Source organism: Ailuropoda melanoleuca, chromosome 5 (assembly GCF_002007445.2).
Source record: "Ailuropoda melanoleuca isolate Jingjing chromosome 5, ASM200744v2, whole genome shotgun sequence".
NCBI classification, from domain to species: domain Eukaryota; kingdom Metazoa; phylum Chordata; class Mammalia; order Carnivora; family Ursidae; genus Ailuropoda; species Ailuropoda melanoleuca.
This window is the reverse complement of record NC_048222.1, coordinates 23,115,216-23,131,738: the sequence shown is the minus strand read 5'-3', so window position 1 is coordinate 23,131,738 and position 16,523 is coordinate 23,115,216. Positions and strand designations below refer to the sequence as shown.

Below are 16,523 nucleotides of genomic sequence, written 5' to 3'. Positions count from 1 at the left end.
CAGATCCTTCTTCAGCACCCCCAGCTGTTTTTTTTTAAATGACAAATTCTTCCTCCAGTATATTTCTCGTCCCCAACCAGAGCATTTTTTGTAGTGATCTCAGCTTCTGGCAGTGACATTGGAGGCGAGCAGGGTGCAGAATTTGTGCCACGGAAAGATGGTAACTCAGCAGGTTCAACTGAAATGCCCTTTACCTCCTGTCTCTAAGCAATTCCAGGTTATTCTCTGCCTTTCAAGAGCAAGTTTATTTGAGATTGTAAACTTACTGAAGATTTCCTTTTCAGTGGCTGAGATGGGCAGCTGCGAATGGAATTGCAACGTTAATATTGAAAGGCAGACTCTCCAGGACTTGCTCAGAATGCATTTCTCATCCCTCTGGGTGAGACGAGATGGTGACACTCCAAGACTTTTCAGCTCATGATGAATCAGGGTGATCTCAGCACTGTGGAGCTTTGAGCCCCAATCCCCATTCTGCTTCTCATCTGTAGAACAAAGACAGCAACCCCTACCTCATGGGGTTGGTGTTAAAGTCATGTATGGAGCACCGAGGCTGCCCCGTGTCATTCCTCATGAAGTTCGGGTGAGTCTCTCCGTGACCTTAACTAGAAGAGTAGTTATGGGCAGATGAGAGTTCTAAGTTACAATCTTAGGATAGATTTCTGAGTGAGGAAGAGTTGAGGATGGTAAGAACACGGCAGTAATCTGCTAAAAGAAACAGACCAGGGTAGAAATCGCCTGACTGATTTGACTTTTGATGATGTTAAAAGCCCTCTTGATATTGTAATACCCAACCACATTCCCCTTCTTTTCCTTCTCGAGATGGGCTGCCAGTTTCTTTGGGTAATCGAAGATAGCATTTCTGATATATCAAAACTCTGAAGATATTTGGAAGCCAGTTCTCCAAAGCAGTACCTTCACAAAGTCTGGCTGTCCTAACCATATTTTTTTTAGTTCTAGCCTGGGAGAGAAAGAGGGAAAGGCTCCAGACTTGGAACCCTGCCTTTGGGGACATTCTCTCAGACCACTACGGAGATGTTCCCTCCTTGGGGCACTGGCCTACATCAACTATCCTGAGGCTTGTCTTTTCACTCTCAATGGTGCGTGATACAGGACTGAAGTTCTTGATTTTTGCTTGGCCCAATTTATCATAAAAAAATGTCCAAATGCCTAGAACTAAATTTAACAAAAAATTGTGTGTATGTGTGTGTGCGCCCTGTTAAGAAATCACAAGTTCATGAACATATATTTGTATATGACCTTCTGAAAGTTTTATTGTTTTGCTCTCATAGTTAAGTCCAGGTCATACTAATATCTGTTTAGGTTCAAGGCAGGAATCAACTTGAATTGTTTTCCGTGTGCATGCCCAAATATTCCAGAACAATTGATTGAAAATTTTCTCCCATCACTTCCAACTTTGAAGTGCCATGTTCGTTATAGCTATGATGACCATTTGACTTATTATCCAAATTGGTTCAATTTTCAAAGTAAAAGAGGTCATTGATGTTAATTGGAATAAGTCTTGATTCAATTAAGTATGTTCTCTCACCTGGTTCTTCAGGACTGTCTTGGATATTCTTGGTCTTTTACGTTGTTGTATAAATACTGGGACCACTTGCCATGTTCCACCAAAAATATTTGTAGCTTACATGTATTTCTATGGTATGTGTACCACATATCTTTCCATCCTTTTCCTTTCAAACTCTTATTTTTAAGTTATGGACATATTTCCTGTAAACACCAGATAGTATTTTTCCAATCTAGCCTAACTATCTTTGTCTGTTAACTGGCACAGGTAGCCAATTTAAATTTTAAGTAGTTACTTAAATATTTGGAGTTTAATATACTATCTTGGTGTTTGTCATGCCTGCTTTGTGTACCTTTCTTTCTCTTTTCTCTTTTTGGATTGATTGATTATTTTTTGTTATTCCCTTTTCCTCTTCGGTTTATTTTGAAAGTTATAAACCCTTTTACTATTCTTCTGGTGGTTACCTTAGACTATAAAACATGCATCCCTGGCTTATCAAAATGGAATGTAATCGTAATTGTACTTTTATTCTCTTCCCAGACAATGCAAGGACTTTTGAATTTTTACCTTATTTCCTTCCAGAAGAAGAAAAGAAGGAGGGAAAGCTTGCCTACAATAGATTTGCTAAAATGTTTTTATTCTGTGGACGATCTTACTATCATCACAGACATCAGTACATTTTATTCTTGGCTTGTCAAAGATCCAAGAGAACAAGAAGAGGACTGAGATCAGGCTGGCTTGTAGAATCTTAGGAAAATTTATTAAGCAGCCCACTAGTTTTGTGGGAACAAGTTAATGCAGCATTTTAAGCCTCATTCCAAGGATTACGTGTATACTAATCCGAGCCCAGCCCCCCTACCCCCCACAGCACTGCATAAAGCCATCCCGTTGCCATAATAAACCTGTATCACATGATGGGTATCAAGAACCTTCGTCAGAAAACATGCAAGAAGATGGCTTACAAGTGAGATCTTGGCACCCCCTCTGCGCTTAACAGTCTCTCCCACTGTATTATCCTTTCTGTCATTTCTTGGCATCTTTTATGATAAGACACTCACTTCTTGACTCCGTGTGATCCCACACAAACGCCACATCAGGTAAGATAAAGAAGAACAAAGAAGGGAAGGCAGGCTATCACCAGGTGCCTCTTTAATAGCTTGAAAGAATAACAGCAACAACCAAAAATACAAATCTTGAAGAATAAGGGATCAGAAATATTGTCCAAGGCAAGTTTGTCTTCATAACCCAGGCCCTTAATTGAGGCTCTATATTTCAATTGAATATACATTTTTAAGCCTCCTTTCTACAATCAGTGTCTCTCTATTTGGGCTTCCAAAATTCTGTCTGTAAAGTAAATTACAGTATTATCAGGCTCCCTTTGGCTATCAGGCGAGCATAGCAACTTCACAGACTACAACGTTGCAAGAATCTACACATCTGATTTTTTGCTTTTTTTTTACCTTCAAAAGCAATCACTTGACTTCATCGATATAAAAAAAAAAAGGAAAATCAATACCTGTGCCAAAGTTCATGGGTGTACGTTAACAGTGAGGAGCTGAACTTACAAGGGAAATTAAAGATCTGTTTTGGGATGGTAGTGGTATTGGCAAAGATGTATGAAAATTTCCACCATGAGAAGTGCAGGTAACAAAGCTCTAAGCTTGACCTTGTTTTTCCAGTCTCTAAGGGGAAGAAAGTCTGCCCAAGAACAGGATGTTGGATGAGGGATTGTGCCGAATGAAGAAAATGAACGGATGGTCAGCAACGAAGTTTTCCTCGTGCATCATCATGGCGAATGTGGCAACGCCTGCTGTGGCGGCCGCCGCCTCAGTGCCCTCTTCATTCACCTCCACAAAGGACTTGTGGACAATTTTTGATATGAAAAGATCCCTGGCTCCGGACATGCCAGACAGATCAGCCTTGCTACTAAAGAGATCCTGGACACCCAGGCGGGCTAGGTAGGGGTTGAGGTTGTAGCTCTCTTCCAGCTTGAACTTGGGCAAGTGGACGTTGACTTCAACGCGATCCAGATTCTCAGCTTTGGTCCACTCACACAGTTTTTCCAGAGTCAACTGTTCCTCAATCTGGAATGAGAATGAGCAAAAAGAAGAGGCGAAAATGATTTTACGTAAGTAAGCTAATAAAGCATTATTGAAATGAATGGACCCATTGTATCAGTTGCTAATTAGTGTCCTCTGTGTCTTGTGCCAACACAGATTCCATTAGGAAGATGTCATTTCTTTCCAGTGATTGGTGATAATATAACAGAGCTGTGTTCCAGGCCATCAAGGGCCCAAGTACAGGAACTCTGGACACTGGGTCTATCAAGTATCCCTCCACCTCCCTACCCATGCACTCATCTACCCACCGACCCATCCACCCGGGACTCACTAAGCCCCTACCACACTAGCTTACTGTGATAGGCCATGATGACTGTATTACTTAAACAGTCAAGTGGTACAAGGGAAAACTTAAAAGCTTTCTTCTATTTATTCTGAACCCCACTGATCACAGTGGTTATCTATGAACCTCACGGAGCTGAAGGAACCTCTAATAGACTTAGCTCCTAGGTAAAAATAGAAAAAGACCTAGTTCCTCATTAAAAAGGGAGTAATAAGAGTACCGACCTTATAGCACTGTGGGAGTATTAACTTAGTTAACATATATAAACTACCTGGTACATTGTAGGTGGCACCTAAATGACAGCTGTTCTCATTACCCTTATAATTACTATTTTGGACTAGAGCAGAACCATTACCCACTTGTTCTACTGATGCTGATTTTTCTTTTCATGAGGCTAGAGACTTTCTTTTTATAATCAGAGAGAAAGACAAATATGGAGATACAGTGGAAAGAAGGAACACGTTGATTCTAATACATACTGTATACATGGAAATGGCTAATATTAGACCCCTTCCTGAAGGCAAGTTTGATCAGGGACAGGGTAGAGAAAAACTACACAGCAGCCTAGAGGCACTGAAGAAAAACCATAATCTTTTTTATTTTTTAAGATTTTATTTATTTATTTAGAGGAGTAGGGTAGAGAGGGAGAGAGAGAATCTCAAGCAGATTCCACTGAGTGGAGAGCGTAATGCAGGGCTCAATCTCACCACCCCGAAATTGTGACCCCAGCTTAAATCAAGAGTGGGATGCTTCACCGACTGAGCGAGCCACTCAGGTATGTCGAAAAACCATAATATTCAGTTTTGCCTAGTCTGAGCCCTGGCAAGAGGTGACATAGCCCTTAAATGACACAGACGAGGAACCTCATACAAGGTGCACATGAGAAGACAGCCTGAGCGCTCAAGCCAACACGTCACATGAGGTTTTTTCTACTGTGTAGCTATTGGAAATTTAATTCACAACCATATGAATTGCAGCAAGGATGAGCAGTGAAATAGGGTTTTACAGGACGCCATGAAACTTAGCTACTAGACTGTTGGGGGGGGGGGTTAGTTTTAAAAAATTTGTTTTAATAAAACCATCTTCATTGCACTTTCCCCCAGAGTTCTTCTAAGAGAGTTTCCACGAGCTGCCGCTGACCCGTGTTACATGTAGTACACATGTTTAGATGTTCTCCGCCACAACTGTTCCCTGACAGTAGCTGAAAATGTAAACTTAGGGCTTCGGAGCAGTACCGTCCGCGAGCTACTTGACAAAGGAATGACAAAGCATTGCAAAGGAAAGTAACATCCGTACACACTTACCAAGCACCCAGCGCTAGCACCACCCACCACTACCCCACACGGCAGAATGGATACCCAGGAGGAGACAGGAAGCACGAAGCTGGGAGCTGTTACCTTCTTGAGACCCGTGGACTCATCCTCGATGTCATCGGGCAGCAGGACAATCATGCTGAGCTCCCTGCCCCGGTAAGGCAGTTCCAGCACCCGGCACTTAAGGTCCTGGATGTAGCCAAATGGGAATTTCTTCTTCTGATACATCATTTTCACGGTTTTTTTGTCTTTCTGAACAGTTGGGAAAAAACCAAATCACTCACATTTGAATCCGCATTCTCTTCGAGTGAACAGTAAGTTTAGGCAATTACCTCACCTCACCTTATTCAATCGGAACGGCGAATCGGCAGTGTCTTCCTTCACGAACTCGTCCTCCCAGCTGCCTTTGAAATAGATGGCATTCACCAGCACGAGTTTAGTCATGCTGTCAACCACACCTGCAGCCAACAGTTCCGGAATTTTCCCTAAAACAATACAGTTAGCTTTTTTAAAAATCCACATATCAGGGGCGCCTGGGTGGCACAGCGGTTAAGCGGCTGCCTTCGGCTCAGGGCGAGATCCCGGCGTTGTGGGATCGAGCCCCACGTCAGGCTCCTCTGCTATGAGCCTGCTTCTTCCTCTCCCACTCCCCCTGCTTGTGTTCCCTCTCTCGCTGGCTGTCTCTATCTCTGTTGAATAAATAAATAAAATCTTAAAAAAAAAATCCACATATCAGAATTCCAAATTGGAACTGACATTTGATTAGCACTGAAATGCAATCCAAAAGCATATTCTGTACTTAATTTTTCTTTCACATGGTATTAAGTTAGGAAAGCCCTTTACCAGTGTGTTTTTACTTTAAATAAGCCAACGGAAGGGCTAACGGGCTAAAATGGGAAAATTCTCCTTTTCTGGAGTAGTATGGTAAACAATGAGCTTTATTTTGAGAATGACCATTCTTTTTCAGGAAAAAAAAAAGATCCTGAACGAAAATATTTTTAGTCAGTAGTAAATCACTTTTTCAAATCCTCTAAGTAGAAGCTTACTCTCACAAAAAAAAAAAAAAAAAAAAAAAAAAAAAAAAAAAAAAATTTTANAAAAAAAAAAGATTTTAGTAACTATCCAAAAGGTAGGACAGTTACTCCACTGAAAATGGGATCCACCCATGACCACAGCGCGGCTATGGCCAATTCTTTGCATAGAAGACAGGTGTTCTGCAGGTGCCCTGACTCCTCCCACAACTAGGTTAGAGAGAGTTGTGCTCAACAGTCCCAGCTACCATCCCTGATTTCTTAGATGGGAAGTGGATAAAAATTATTTATGACCACAGCAGTTCGTGAATATTCATTTGCAAGTATTAGGGTACTTCTTTCCAAGTGCGTATAAAATAATCCAGGCCAGGCCGGATATCCCTCAAATTTGTTATTCTTTTTATTCTACATTCAATGTGAGTTTTCATTTTAAAATGGACGTTGGGAACTTATGGGGGAAAACGTATTTAGCTGCTTCAGTTAAATCATGCCAACGTTTCCTCCGTGAAGAATTTCTATGTGCGAACACTGTCCCACTGGGCAGTGCAGAGTTCATTCCCAGGATGAGCTCCACGATTCCCAGGGTCAGGATGAGGGAACAGGAAACAGCGAGAGGCAATCAGATGCAGGTGGGGAAGCTGGCAGGAGAAGAACGTCAGTGTGTAACGATTACGTTCTGCCTGGTCTCTTACCTTCTGTCTGCCCTTTGACCCACTCATTAATCACCTTCCTCGAATCTTCAGAGGCTTTTTGAAAATCCACACTGGCCAATTCAGCACCATACATTTTCTGAGTTGAAGTTAGGAACTCCTGTTTAAAAAAAAAAAAAAAAAGGGAAATGTCATGAATAACTCCTACCGCATACAGAGTTTCTTTAAAGCAGAAATGGTCCTAAAAGGTACAAATTACATTATAACAAAAAAAATTCTAACTTCATACTTTTTTTATTATGGTAAAAAAGAATACAAAACATTAAATTTACCATCTTAACCATTTTTTATGTATAGTTCAGTAGTTTTAGTGTTGTGTAAAATTTACCAATTCTTTTCCAACATTTGGCTAACATTTTCATAAATAAGCAAATACTGATTGCACTTGGAAATGAATTACAGAATTCACTCTTGCTTTCGTAAAACAGTCAGGATCGATCTTTTCACTGTGAAGAAACAGGAGTGCTGTCTGTCGTATGTTCTCATTCTGTATCATTTTTCTGAATTTTTATAAAAATTAAAACTGATTTCTATGACTTGGTTATGCTAGGGGAAAAAATCTGCATTGTCTAGTGAGTTTTTGAACAGGAAGTACAAAGTACTTACAGGGAGGAAATTATACGTCTTCTCTCCATATAACCTATTAGCAAGTTTCAGGATATAGGGAGCTCCACGTTTGTTGATATCAGCGTTCAGACTCTGAAATCTTGAATGAATCTCTTTAACCGTATCAAAATGAAGAGTCTAAAATAAAGAAAACATTCTTTCCGTAACCACTTACTTTGAAATAATAAGGTGATTCCTTGGCATTTGCTTCCATCAAATTAAATTAATGTGGTTTTTTTACTAATTATTCATGGTCCACAGCCTAATGTTCTATTAATTTCTCATTGGTGAACAAATAGTAGAGAATCCAAAATGTATAGCTTTGTGAGATGCAATAATTACAACATTAGAAACTGCTTTTACACCACGTTTTGTTATAATTCTAGTTCTACAATATGAGTGGTTAATAAACTCAATGTTTGGGGAGCCTGGGTGGCGCAGCGGTTAAGCGTCTGCCTTCGGCTTAGGGTGTGATCCTGGAGTTATGGGATCGAGCCCCGCATCAGGCTCCTCCATTGTGAGCCTGCTTCTTCCTCTCCCACTCCCCCTGCTTGTGTTCCCTCTCTTGCTGGCTGTCTCTATCTCTGTCGAATAAATAAATAAAATCTTTAAAAAAAAATAAAATAAAATAAACTCAATGTTTATACAAGTCTGCTTTTGTCCCAAAGAAAATCATAAATGGTATGTTCATGTGCTTATCTTGCATCTAATATAATTTCACTGAACGTTCTCAGAAATAAACACTAACAATAAGAATCATGACTTATGCAGGAACACAAAGATATTGCAGGTAGAGGGATTTTTTATATCCTATTAGCATCAGTAACTCACTTATTTTAAAATAACTTCTTTAAACTTAACATTTGGCAAAGTTTAGTTCTTCACGTATCAGTTACAAATCAAAAGTCCCTTTATGGTTTCATGAGGCCTGGGCTGGTTCTTTGCTTTTAAGACATACAGAACCCACCTAAGTGTACAAAGTTCACTTACTCACCAAGATACGGAATGTTTGCACAGTCGCTATGATCGCCCTGCTCCAACGGAAATGGGAGTGGGGGAGGACCTTCAAACTATTCTTTGCTGAAGGCATGAAGTCCCTGGAAAGCTTCAAACTAGGAGCTGATAGAGGGTGCCTGGGTGGCTCAGTCCGTTAAGTGTCTGCCTTTGACTTGGTTCCTGATCCTGGAGTCCGGGGATCCAGCGCCTGCACAGTATCTGGCTCCCTGCTCAGTGGGGAGTCTGCTTCCCCCTCTCCCTCTGCTCCTCTCCCTACTCCTGTTCTCTCTCTCAAATAAATAAATAAAAGTGAAAAAAAAATGGAAACTAATATTACCCTGTTAGGGGCAACTAGCAATTAGTACAAGTAGATTTTTGAAAATTTTAAAATGCTTTCTTTTCTGCAGTAATGAAGATGACTTGTTCTCCATAAAGTACAGTAATAGAAGCTTTGCAGCTGGAACAGTCCATAAACTTGAATCCAGGGCTGGACCTTCCCTAGCGGCAGGTGCCATGTCCTTTGTGACTGGTACGTTCGAAAGCCCTTCACTTTCGGCACTCCTTTCCCCTAGATTCCAAGGAAAGCCAGAGTCCCCCTCTCAGAATGGAAGAACACCTAGCACAGAAGTGCCCTCCACCCTCACTAAGGACAGGAGGAAGTCATCACCACTTCTCCTGCGGAGAGAGGGACCCAGAGAGGGGCCTGCCACACCCCCAAGGGCTTGGTCCTGCACCGGCAGAGGCCGGGCTTCGCCACTCCCTCCCTGCAGGGCCCTCCTGCTCACACGGGCAAGCGTGTCACAGCCACACTGGGTGTCAGGCCCAGGGCTAGGTGGAGGCAATTCGGAATCACACACTCGCTTTGTCCCCTCAGAAGGGCGCCACTGCCAACTTCTCCACTGTGGTGCATTTCCTATGTGTCATTATGCTCAAAAGTAGCATTACATAACAGGCTTTCTTCACGAGTGGTGGGCCATCACACGCAAAGCAGATACTGGAAAATCCTCGTCCAGGAAGACAAGCTGCGGCTTACAGGAAAGCTGCCCAGCCACAGGCACACCGCAGGGGTTTCGTCAGCTTTCCTCCCTGCCGTCCCCTCAGCCACACAAAAAACTGTGCCAGGCGCATAGCAGGTGCTCGGGAAAGACTTGGTTGTGAAGGAAAGACTGCATACAAATGGATCGTTCTTGGGGCTTCTTCTGAAATTCTGACCTCACCATGTATGGTTGTTGAACACAGAAAATACAGTTATGAAAACACACCGTAAGAAGGGTGCCTGGGGGGCTCAGCGGGTGAAGTGTCTGCCTTCGGCTCAGGTCATGATTCTGGGGGCCCTAGGATCCAGCCCCATGTCAGGCTCCCTGCTCAGTGGGGAGCCTGCTTCTCCCTCTGCCGTCCCCCTGCCCTTTGCTCTCTCTCTCTCTCTCAAATAAATAAATAAATAAATCTTAAAAACACACATACACGCACTGTTAGAGCTCAAAGCTTTGCACAACTTCTCAGTTCAGACTGGACATTAGCAAGCAGACACAAGGGAAAGCAGCCTGGTTTTGTTCATTTCTGCTGACCTTGGACACCTGTGCTGCGGTATCGCCTCGAGTCCCCAGAAAGATCATGGCCAGCGCCGAGGAAATGCTTAAGGGAGAGATGAAGATGTTCCCAGTAGGATTGTCCTTGTTCAAAGCGCGGAACAGGTCCACGGCGAAGCGGGTGTTGGCGGCGCTCAGCTGCTCCATGGTGAAGGCTACGACAGAACAGAGGCCCCGCGCTGCCCACTGCCCACACCAGCAATGAGGCAGCCCGCATTTCCCCATCTCTTCCTCGGCTGGTGCCAACCACCCTGGAACGTCCTAGAACTTCTTGTCTCTCTCTCTGTTTTCAGGAGGGCAAGACCCTTCCCCATGCACACGAATGAGGGACTGGGGATGACCGGCCGGGGATTTGGTAGGGACACAGGACCAGGGCACCCTAAAGGGCTCTGGCCTGACAGACAGATGAGTCTGAGGAGGGGCCCGTACTGAACCCTTCCTGCTAAGTTTAGGAGCACACACGTTTCTGTGCCCTCGGTTCAAGTCTCTAGATTCCTCTGGGCCATGAATCCATTGTCCATATTCCCTGAAATAAGAATGTTTCTACTAGGAAATCATAACTACCTACCTATGCACTAAAGCAAATTCCACTGAAGTAAATACACTTGTCATTATTGAGATTCATTCTAACGTTTCCCGAGGTTAAGAATCCCAAGCTCCATAGCTAGTGTTGGATGTGAGAGTTGAAAAAGCAACACAGGTCCCAGGGTTAAGCCAGGCAGCCCGACAGGGAGAAGGTGACAGCCGTCCTCTCTGTCACTCTTGCAACAGTTAGGGGCACCTGGCCTTGGATCTCAGCTCGGCCACCCACTTACCCCTCGTGACTTCTCACAGACTCTTAATGTCCCCACAGACAGGCCAGGAAGACCACTAGCTGTGCCGGCCGCTTAGCGGGTAAGGAATAAGCTACGTTACTGTTGCTGATAAAGCATCTCTGGGTCCTGGCCTTTCCCTTCCTCCGATCGCGGAAAGGAGAAGCGGGCTTCTCCGGGCCCGCGCTGCCTGGAAACTGCCACAAACAGCTCAGGCAAGAGGGGAGAACATGAAGAAAAACACTCAGATCCCGGCGCATACTGATTCCAGCGGCCACGCCCGGGCCTCGCCGGCCAGGCCCAGCGCCCGGGACGCGGAGCGGGGGGAACCCGGGACTGCCGGGGGCGGGGCGCACGGCGGAGGCGGAGGCGGCGGCGTCCGGGGCGCAGGGCAGGGGGGCGGCGCAGGGAGCAGTACGCGCGCACGGGCGGGGGCTGCGGTGATCACTCGCCACCCGGGGCTCGGGGCCGATGGAGCCCCGGCTGGCCTGTTCCGCCCGGCCCCGTCTTACCGGCTCCGCGCTGGTTCGGGCTCCGGGCGGTGCGAGGTGTGGGAAGAAGCGCTAGGGCCCGAGGCCCTTATAGCTGCGGAAGAGGAGTGTCGCCCAGGCAGGTGGCGGGCGGGCGGGGAGGGCCTTGGCCCTTCCCCCAGAGGACTTCCTGGGAGTCCCGGCTTGGAGGCTTGGCCTTGTAGAAGCCGAGGTGAAGGTGGGCTCCGCGCGGCGTCCTCCTCTCCGCCCCTTTCTGAGTTTTGGCAAAGTCAGATCCCTGGCAAGGATCTGATGGGCTATTTCTTACTAACGTGTGAATGACTGCGGCGATTATAGTTATCTCTTAGAGGGCAAGCTAGCCCCTTTGAGCGCCATCTATGTATGATATACTCCAAACGCGGGGCTTATTTGTTTATTTTTTGGTGGGGGAAGCAAATTTGGGACTTCTCGCATAGAGCCCAAAAGGGGTCTCCAGAATAAGAGAAAACAGAGTCCGTTCCAAACAACGTCCTTGCTGTCACTGTCTGTCAGGTACCAAAGTGGACTCCGTTCCAATCCCCTCGCAGGTGCTGACCACCGCAGCTGAACCAACTTCCGCACCACACACGGTGTGAATGAAGGATCGCAAACCCACCAGACCAAAACGTAGACTCACCGATTTTTCTTCCTGTAGGCTTAAAATAGGAGGACTGTGGTTGACTAGTAAAGGCAATAATTATTTCTGTGGGGTTTTTGTCTGTTTCTCCCTTTAAAGGTCCAGGTATGTAATTTCACCAAAATTTATAGCACTTGAGGGTATGAAATAATTCTGCGCCCCTGAAACTTCTCCCCCACTTTTTTTTTTTTTTTTTACAAATCTCAACATGTAAAGAGGACAAAGGAAAATTCCTATTGTTTTATTAGTACGGATATTATAGTGTGAATGGGTTAGTAGATTTCTTTCAACTGTGAGAACTTGTTTATAATGAAAAGGAGCAAAAAAAGATCATAGTAATGAGTAATAAAAATATTCTTCATAGTTATAAAAAAAGCAGCAAGGTTTTAATAACTAGGATTGTAGAGTGCTTTACAGTTTATTAGAATAAAGAAATCAACACTTATGGAAAGCCAATCACAATTAAGTTGAAGTGGTTTGATCAAATCCGGTAAGGCCTCCATCACTTCTCACGGAACTAGAGAGCCATTCGGTAGCTTCTCCTAAGAGGTCAATGAGGGAAGGTCAAGAGTGAAAATCTGCACTGAAAATGTGTTAAATTAAAATCTGAGACACATAAACAACAACAACAAAAAGTCTTCTGAATTTTTATTTTTTCTTCTGACATTTTGCATTTGTGCTTAACTGGAGTTAGTAGTACTCTGGGTCAAATATAAGATGAAACCATTTCCTAAATCAATATATTTACTGTCTAAGGTAAAGACAAGGTAACTATTCTGTTGAATAACATTGAAGTGTTCCACTTGTGGCTTTACACTGTGCATGGCCAGTGTCAAAGGTCGCACAGAGACACCCTCATACACTGGTGATGGCACAGCCAGTTTGAACAATGCTTGACCTATCTACTGAACTCAAACGCATGCTTATCCCACCTGTGATCCAGCTATTTCACCCCAAGGAATATCCCCAAGGAAAATGTGTTTGAGGTGTGCACCTGGAAATATGTACAAGAATGTTTCTAACGACGTTATTTATCTGAGACCCAAACTGGAAACCACCTAAATGCCCATCAACAGAAGAATCGATACATGAATACAACAGAATAATATGCACACTGTTATTGTGATGAACGCACCACAGCAATACACGACAGCACGTTTGAATCTCACCAACACACTGTTGAACGAAAGAATGCAGACATAAAAGAATATGCTTCTAGTATGGAAAGTTCAAAAACAGAACTAATCCATGGTGTTTAAAGTCAGGAAAGACATTCTCTCTGGGAAGAAAGGAGTACTGTGCTGACTGTTTTCTTATTTTCTGTATTCTTGGTGCTCTGGCATTTGGGGCCCTGATGCTGGAGAGACTGCCCCTACCAGGGCTTACTAATTCCTAGAGACAGTGAGTGATTCCCCTGATAGCGAAACTTTGGCATACAAACCGACCAGCTTGGTGAGCGTACTCTCTACTATCATTTTTAGCAAACTCTCACACCTCAAGCCAGTACTCCCCCTGCCCTAAATCACCCCAGGGCCAGGTACCAAATAGCTAGAGACCACCTGAACAGCCCAGAGCCCAGCAAAATTATTTAAGCCTCCCAATCCTAAGTTTTCTTGTCTTGCCCATTCCTGCCTGCAAGAACCCCAGCAAAGGCTCTGGGCCACACTTTGCCCTCTTGCCTTCTGCCCGGGGTGCTTGCCAGGTCCTGCATGGTCTGGCATGACGTGGCATGGCGTGGCATGGTGTGGCATGGTGTGGCGTGGCATGACATGGTTTGCCTTTTATTTCTAGGGATCTGAGAGTATAGACCTCCTTCATGACTATCATGCCCATGTCGGCAGTCTTACCATAAGTGACAAAAACACATCCCAGCTTCACTTTTAACACAGGGGGTGTGAGTGGGAGCAGCATGGGGTCGGGAGGGCTCTGGGCTACTGATAATGTGGCATTTCTTCACATGGGTAATGGTTACACAGATGTATTCATTTTGTGATAATGCACTGAGTTGTACACATAATTTCTGTACTTTTCTGCGTGCATGTTATACTTCAATAAAAATTTTTTGAAAGTAGCAGAAGAAAATGCTGAATGCCAGTGACTATCTTTTTTCCTGTCTCCTCTTTTCCCCTGCTGCAGGCTCAATCCGCGTGAAGCTGATTGGCATGTCATCCAGCATGTGCACTCCCCTAACTGTGTCAGCAGCCTGTGCCCAAGGGACCCGGATGAACTAGTGAGCGCCCTGCCCTTCCAGCTCTCCCACGTCTGGCAACACACAACTCCAAAGCCAGGTAAGAAGCCCTTCCCATCTACTCCCGCATGTGAGCACACATCAACCCCTGATTCACGGGGCACGATAAAGCAGATGCAGTATAAATGTTTCAAGGATCCGCAGCCAGATTTGTAAAACCCAGGAGAAAATCTCAAAGCAGCACCAGTAGGTGTTTGAGAACGAATTGTGTTTGTTACTGACTTCTAGGCTGACTATACTGTGGTTAGAGGGGGGATCGCTCTGTTATGGTCACCTTTAGAAGTGTTTTCAGACTTGCTTTATGGTCCACATTATGGTCAATTTTTGTGACTTCTCCTGTGTATCAGAAGAAAAGATCTATCTGAAATCCATTAGGGGCAGTGCTCTATGTAAGTGGCCAATAGGATAAGGGGACTAATCGTTTTATTCAGCTCTCTACTTAGATTTACCAGGCATATTTAGCAAGACGATGACTAAACATCAGTATTTCTGTTGACTAGCAATGAATGGAAAATGAAATGAAAAGAAAGATACCACTTAAAGTAGCATCAAAAAATCAAGAGGGTGGAAATATCCAACAAGACATATAAAAAAACCCCTATGCAGAAAGATTTTAAAAATTAAGAGAATTTTTTTGGAAATCTAACTAAATGAAGCAATATATCATGTTCATTGAATGGAATTCACTATTGTAAAGATGGCTGTTTACCTCTAATTGATTTTTTCAATCAATCTCAATCCCAGTCAGTATTCCAAATGAAGTGTGTGTGTGTCTGTGTGTGACTGTGTGCGTGTGTGCGCATGTGAAACTAGGGAAGCTGATCATAAAATTTGCATGGTGGTGTAAATGATCAAAACACGCTTTTTTGTTGTTATTTATTATTGATCAAAACACTCTTGAAGGAGGGGCGCCTGGGTGGCACAGCGGTTAAGCGTCTGCCTTCGGCTCAGGGCGTGATCCCGGCGTTATGGGATCGAGCCCCACATCAGGCTCTTCTGCTATGAGCCTGCTTCTTCCTCTCCCACTCCCCCTGCCTTGTGTTCCCTCTCTCGCTGGCTGTCTCTATCTCTGTCTAATAAATAAATAAAATCTTAAAAAAAAAAAACACTCTTGAAGGAGAACAAAGCAAGAGGACATGTTCTGCTGTATATCAAAACTGATAAAGCTGTAATAATTAAAACAGGATGGTGTTGGTGCAGAGAGAGATGACAGGTTAATGAAATAAAATGGAAGGTCCAGGAACAGACCTTTGCATATACTGACACTTGATATATGACATAAGTGGCAAGGTGACCATGGGGAGAGGATAGAATACTTAATAAGTGGTGAGAATATCTATATGCAGAAAGTAAAGAGAGAGGTGGGGGGGGGTGCCTGACTGGCTCAGTGGGTAGAGCACACGACTCTTGATCTCAGGTTGTGAATTTGAGCCCCGTGTTGGGTGTTGAGATTACTTAAAAATAAAAATCTTAAAAGAGAGAGAGAAGAAAAAGTCCTTACCTTACACCAAACCAAAAAAAAATCAATTTCATGGATATTTAAGATCTATGAAATGCAATGTGAAAAAAATAAAATTAAATAAACTTTTGGAAGAAAATGTAGGAGATTTTCCATGAGTTTTCAAAGAAGATAAAGAAAGCATTTAGTATAAAAGAAGCAATTAATAAATCTGACTACTTTAAGAATTTCTGTTTATTACAAAAATACCATTAAAAGAGTTAAAAACATGAACCACACAGTTGAATGAGAATTGAATGGTATATGATGGACAAAGACTGTTATCACATGTACATGCATGTATATAACTTAAACAAATCACATCAAAAACTAAAAAAAAGGCAAACAATTTGAATAAACACTTCAAAAGAGAAAATCCAAATGGCTCATAATGTATGAAAAGGTGTTAAATGCAAATTTAAATGAGATACCTTATACTCACACTGGCAAAAATTTAAAATTCTGACAATTCCAAGTGTTGACAAGGAAGTAGAGCCACTGGCATGCTGTCACTCCTTGGGAGGATTATGACCTGGTAAAACCACTGGGAAATAGTTCAATGTTATTTAAGAATGTTGCCCCAGCAATTCTTCCTTCTCCTAGAGAAATATGTTCACATTTACATCAAAGACATGTATAAGAGGGG

General features: G+C 43.5%; 1 protein-coding gene and 1 long non-coding RNA gene across 3 annotated transcripts in view; one reads left to right on the top strand and one right to left on the bottom strand.

The window, feature by feature from the left end:
• Nucleotides 1–2,266: 2,266 nt before the first annotated feature.
• Nucleotides 2,267–11,636, bottom strand: SERPINB1 (serpin family B member 1). 2 transcript variants are annotated; one of them, XM_019792864.2, is made up of 7 exons: nucleotides 11,498–11,636; nucleotides 10,153–10,328; nucleotides 7,589–7,726; nucleotides 6,965–7,082; nucleotides 5,584–5,726; nucleotides 5,326–5,493; nucleotides 2,267–3,609 (listed from the first exon to the last, which is right to left on the bottom strand). In XM_019792864.2, exons 2-7 carry the CDS (start codon nucleotides 10,318–10,320, stop codon nucleotides 3,208–3,210), a joined length of 1,137 nt encoding a protein of 378 aa, XP_019648423.2. In that variant the 5' UTR covers nucleotides 10,321–10,328; nucleotides 11,498–11,636; the 3' UTR covers nucleotides 2,267–3,207. The 2 variants fall into 2 exon arrangements, with proteins under 2 accessions (XP_019648423.2, XP_002930114.1); XM_002930068.4 differs by lacking the exon at nucleotides 11,498–11,636 and adding an exon at nucleotides 10,989–11,129.
• LOC117802301 overlaps nucleotides 11,556–16,523 on the top strand; it is a 22,877-nt gene continuing 17,909 nt past the window's right edge. The window contains exons 1-2 of the long non-coding RNA XR_004625412.1: nucleotides 11,556–11,693; nucleotides 14,268–14,419. This is a non-coding gene — a long non-coding RNA (uncharacterized LOC117802301). The remainder of the gene's footprint in view (nucleotides 11,694–14,267; nucleotides 14,420–16,523) is intronic.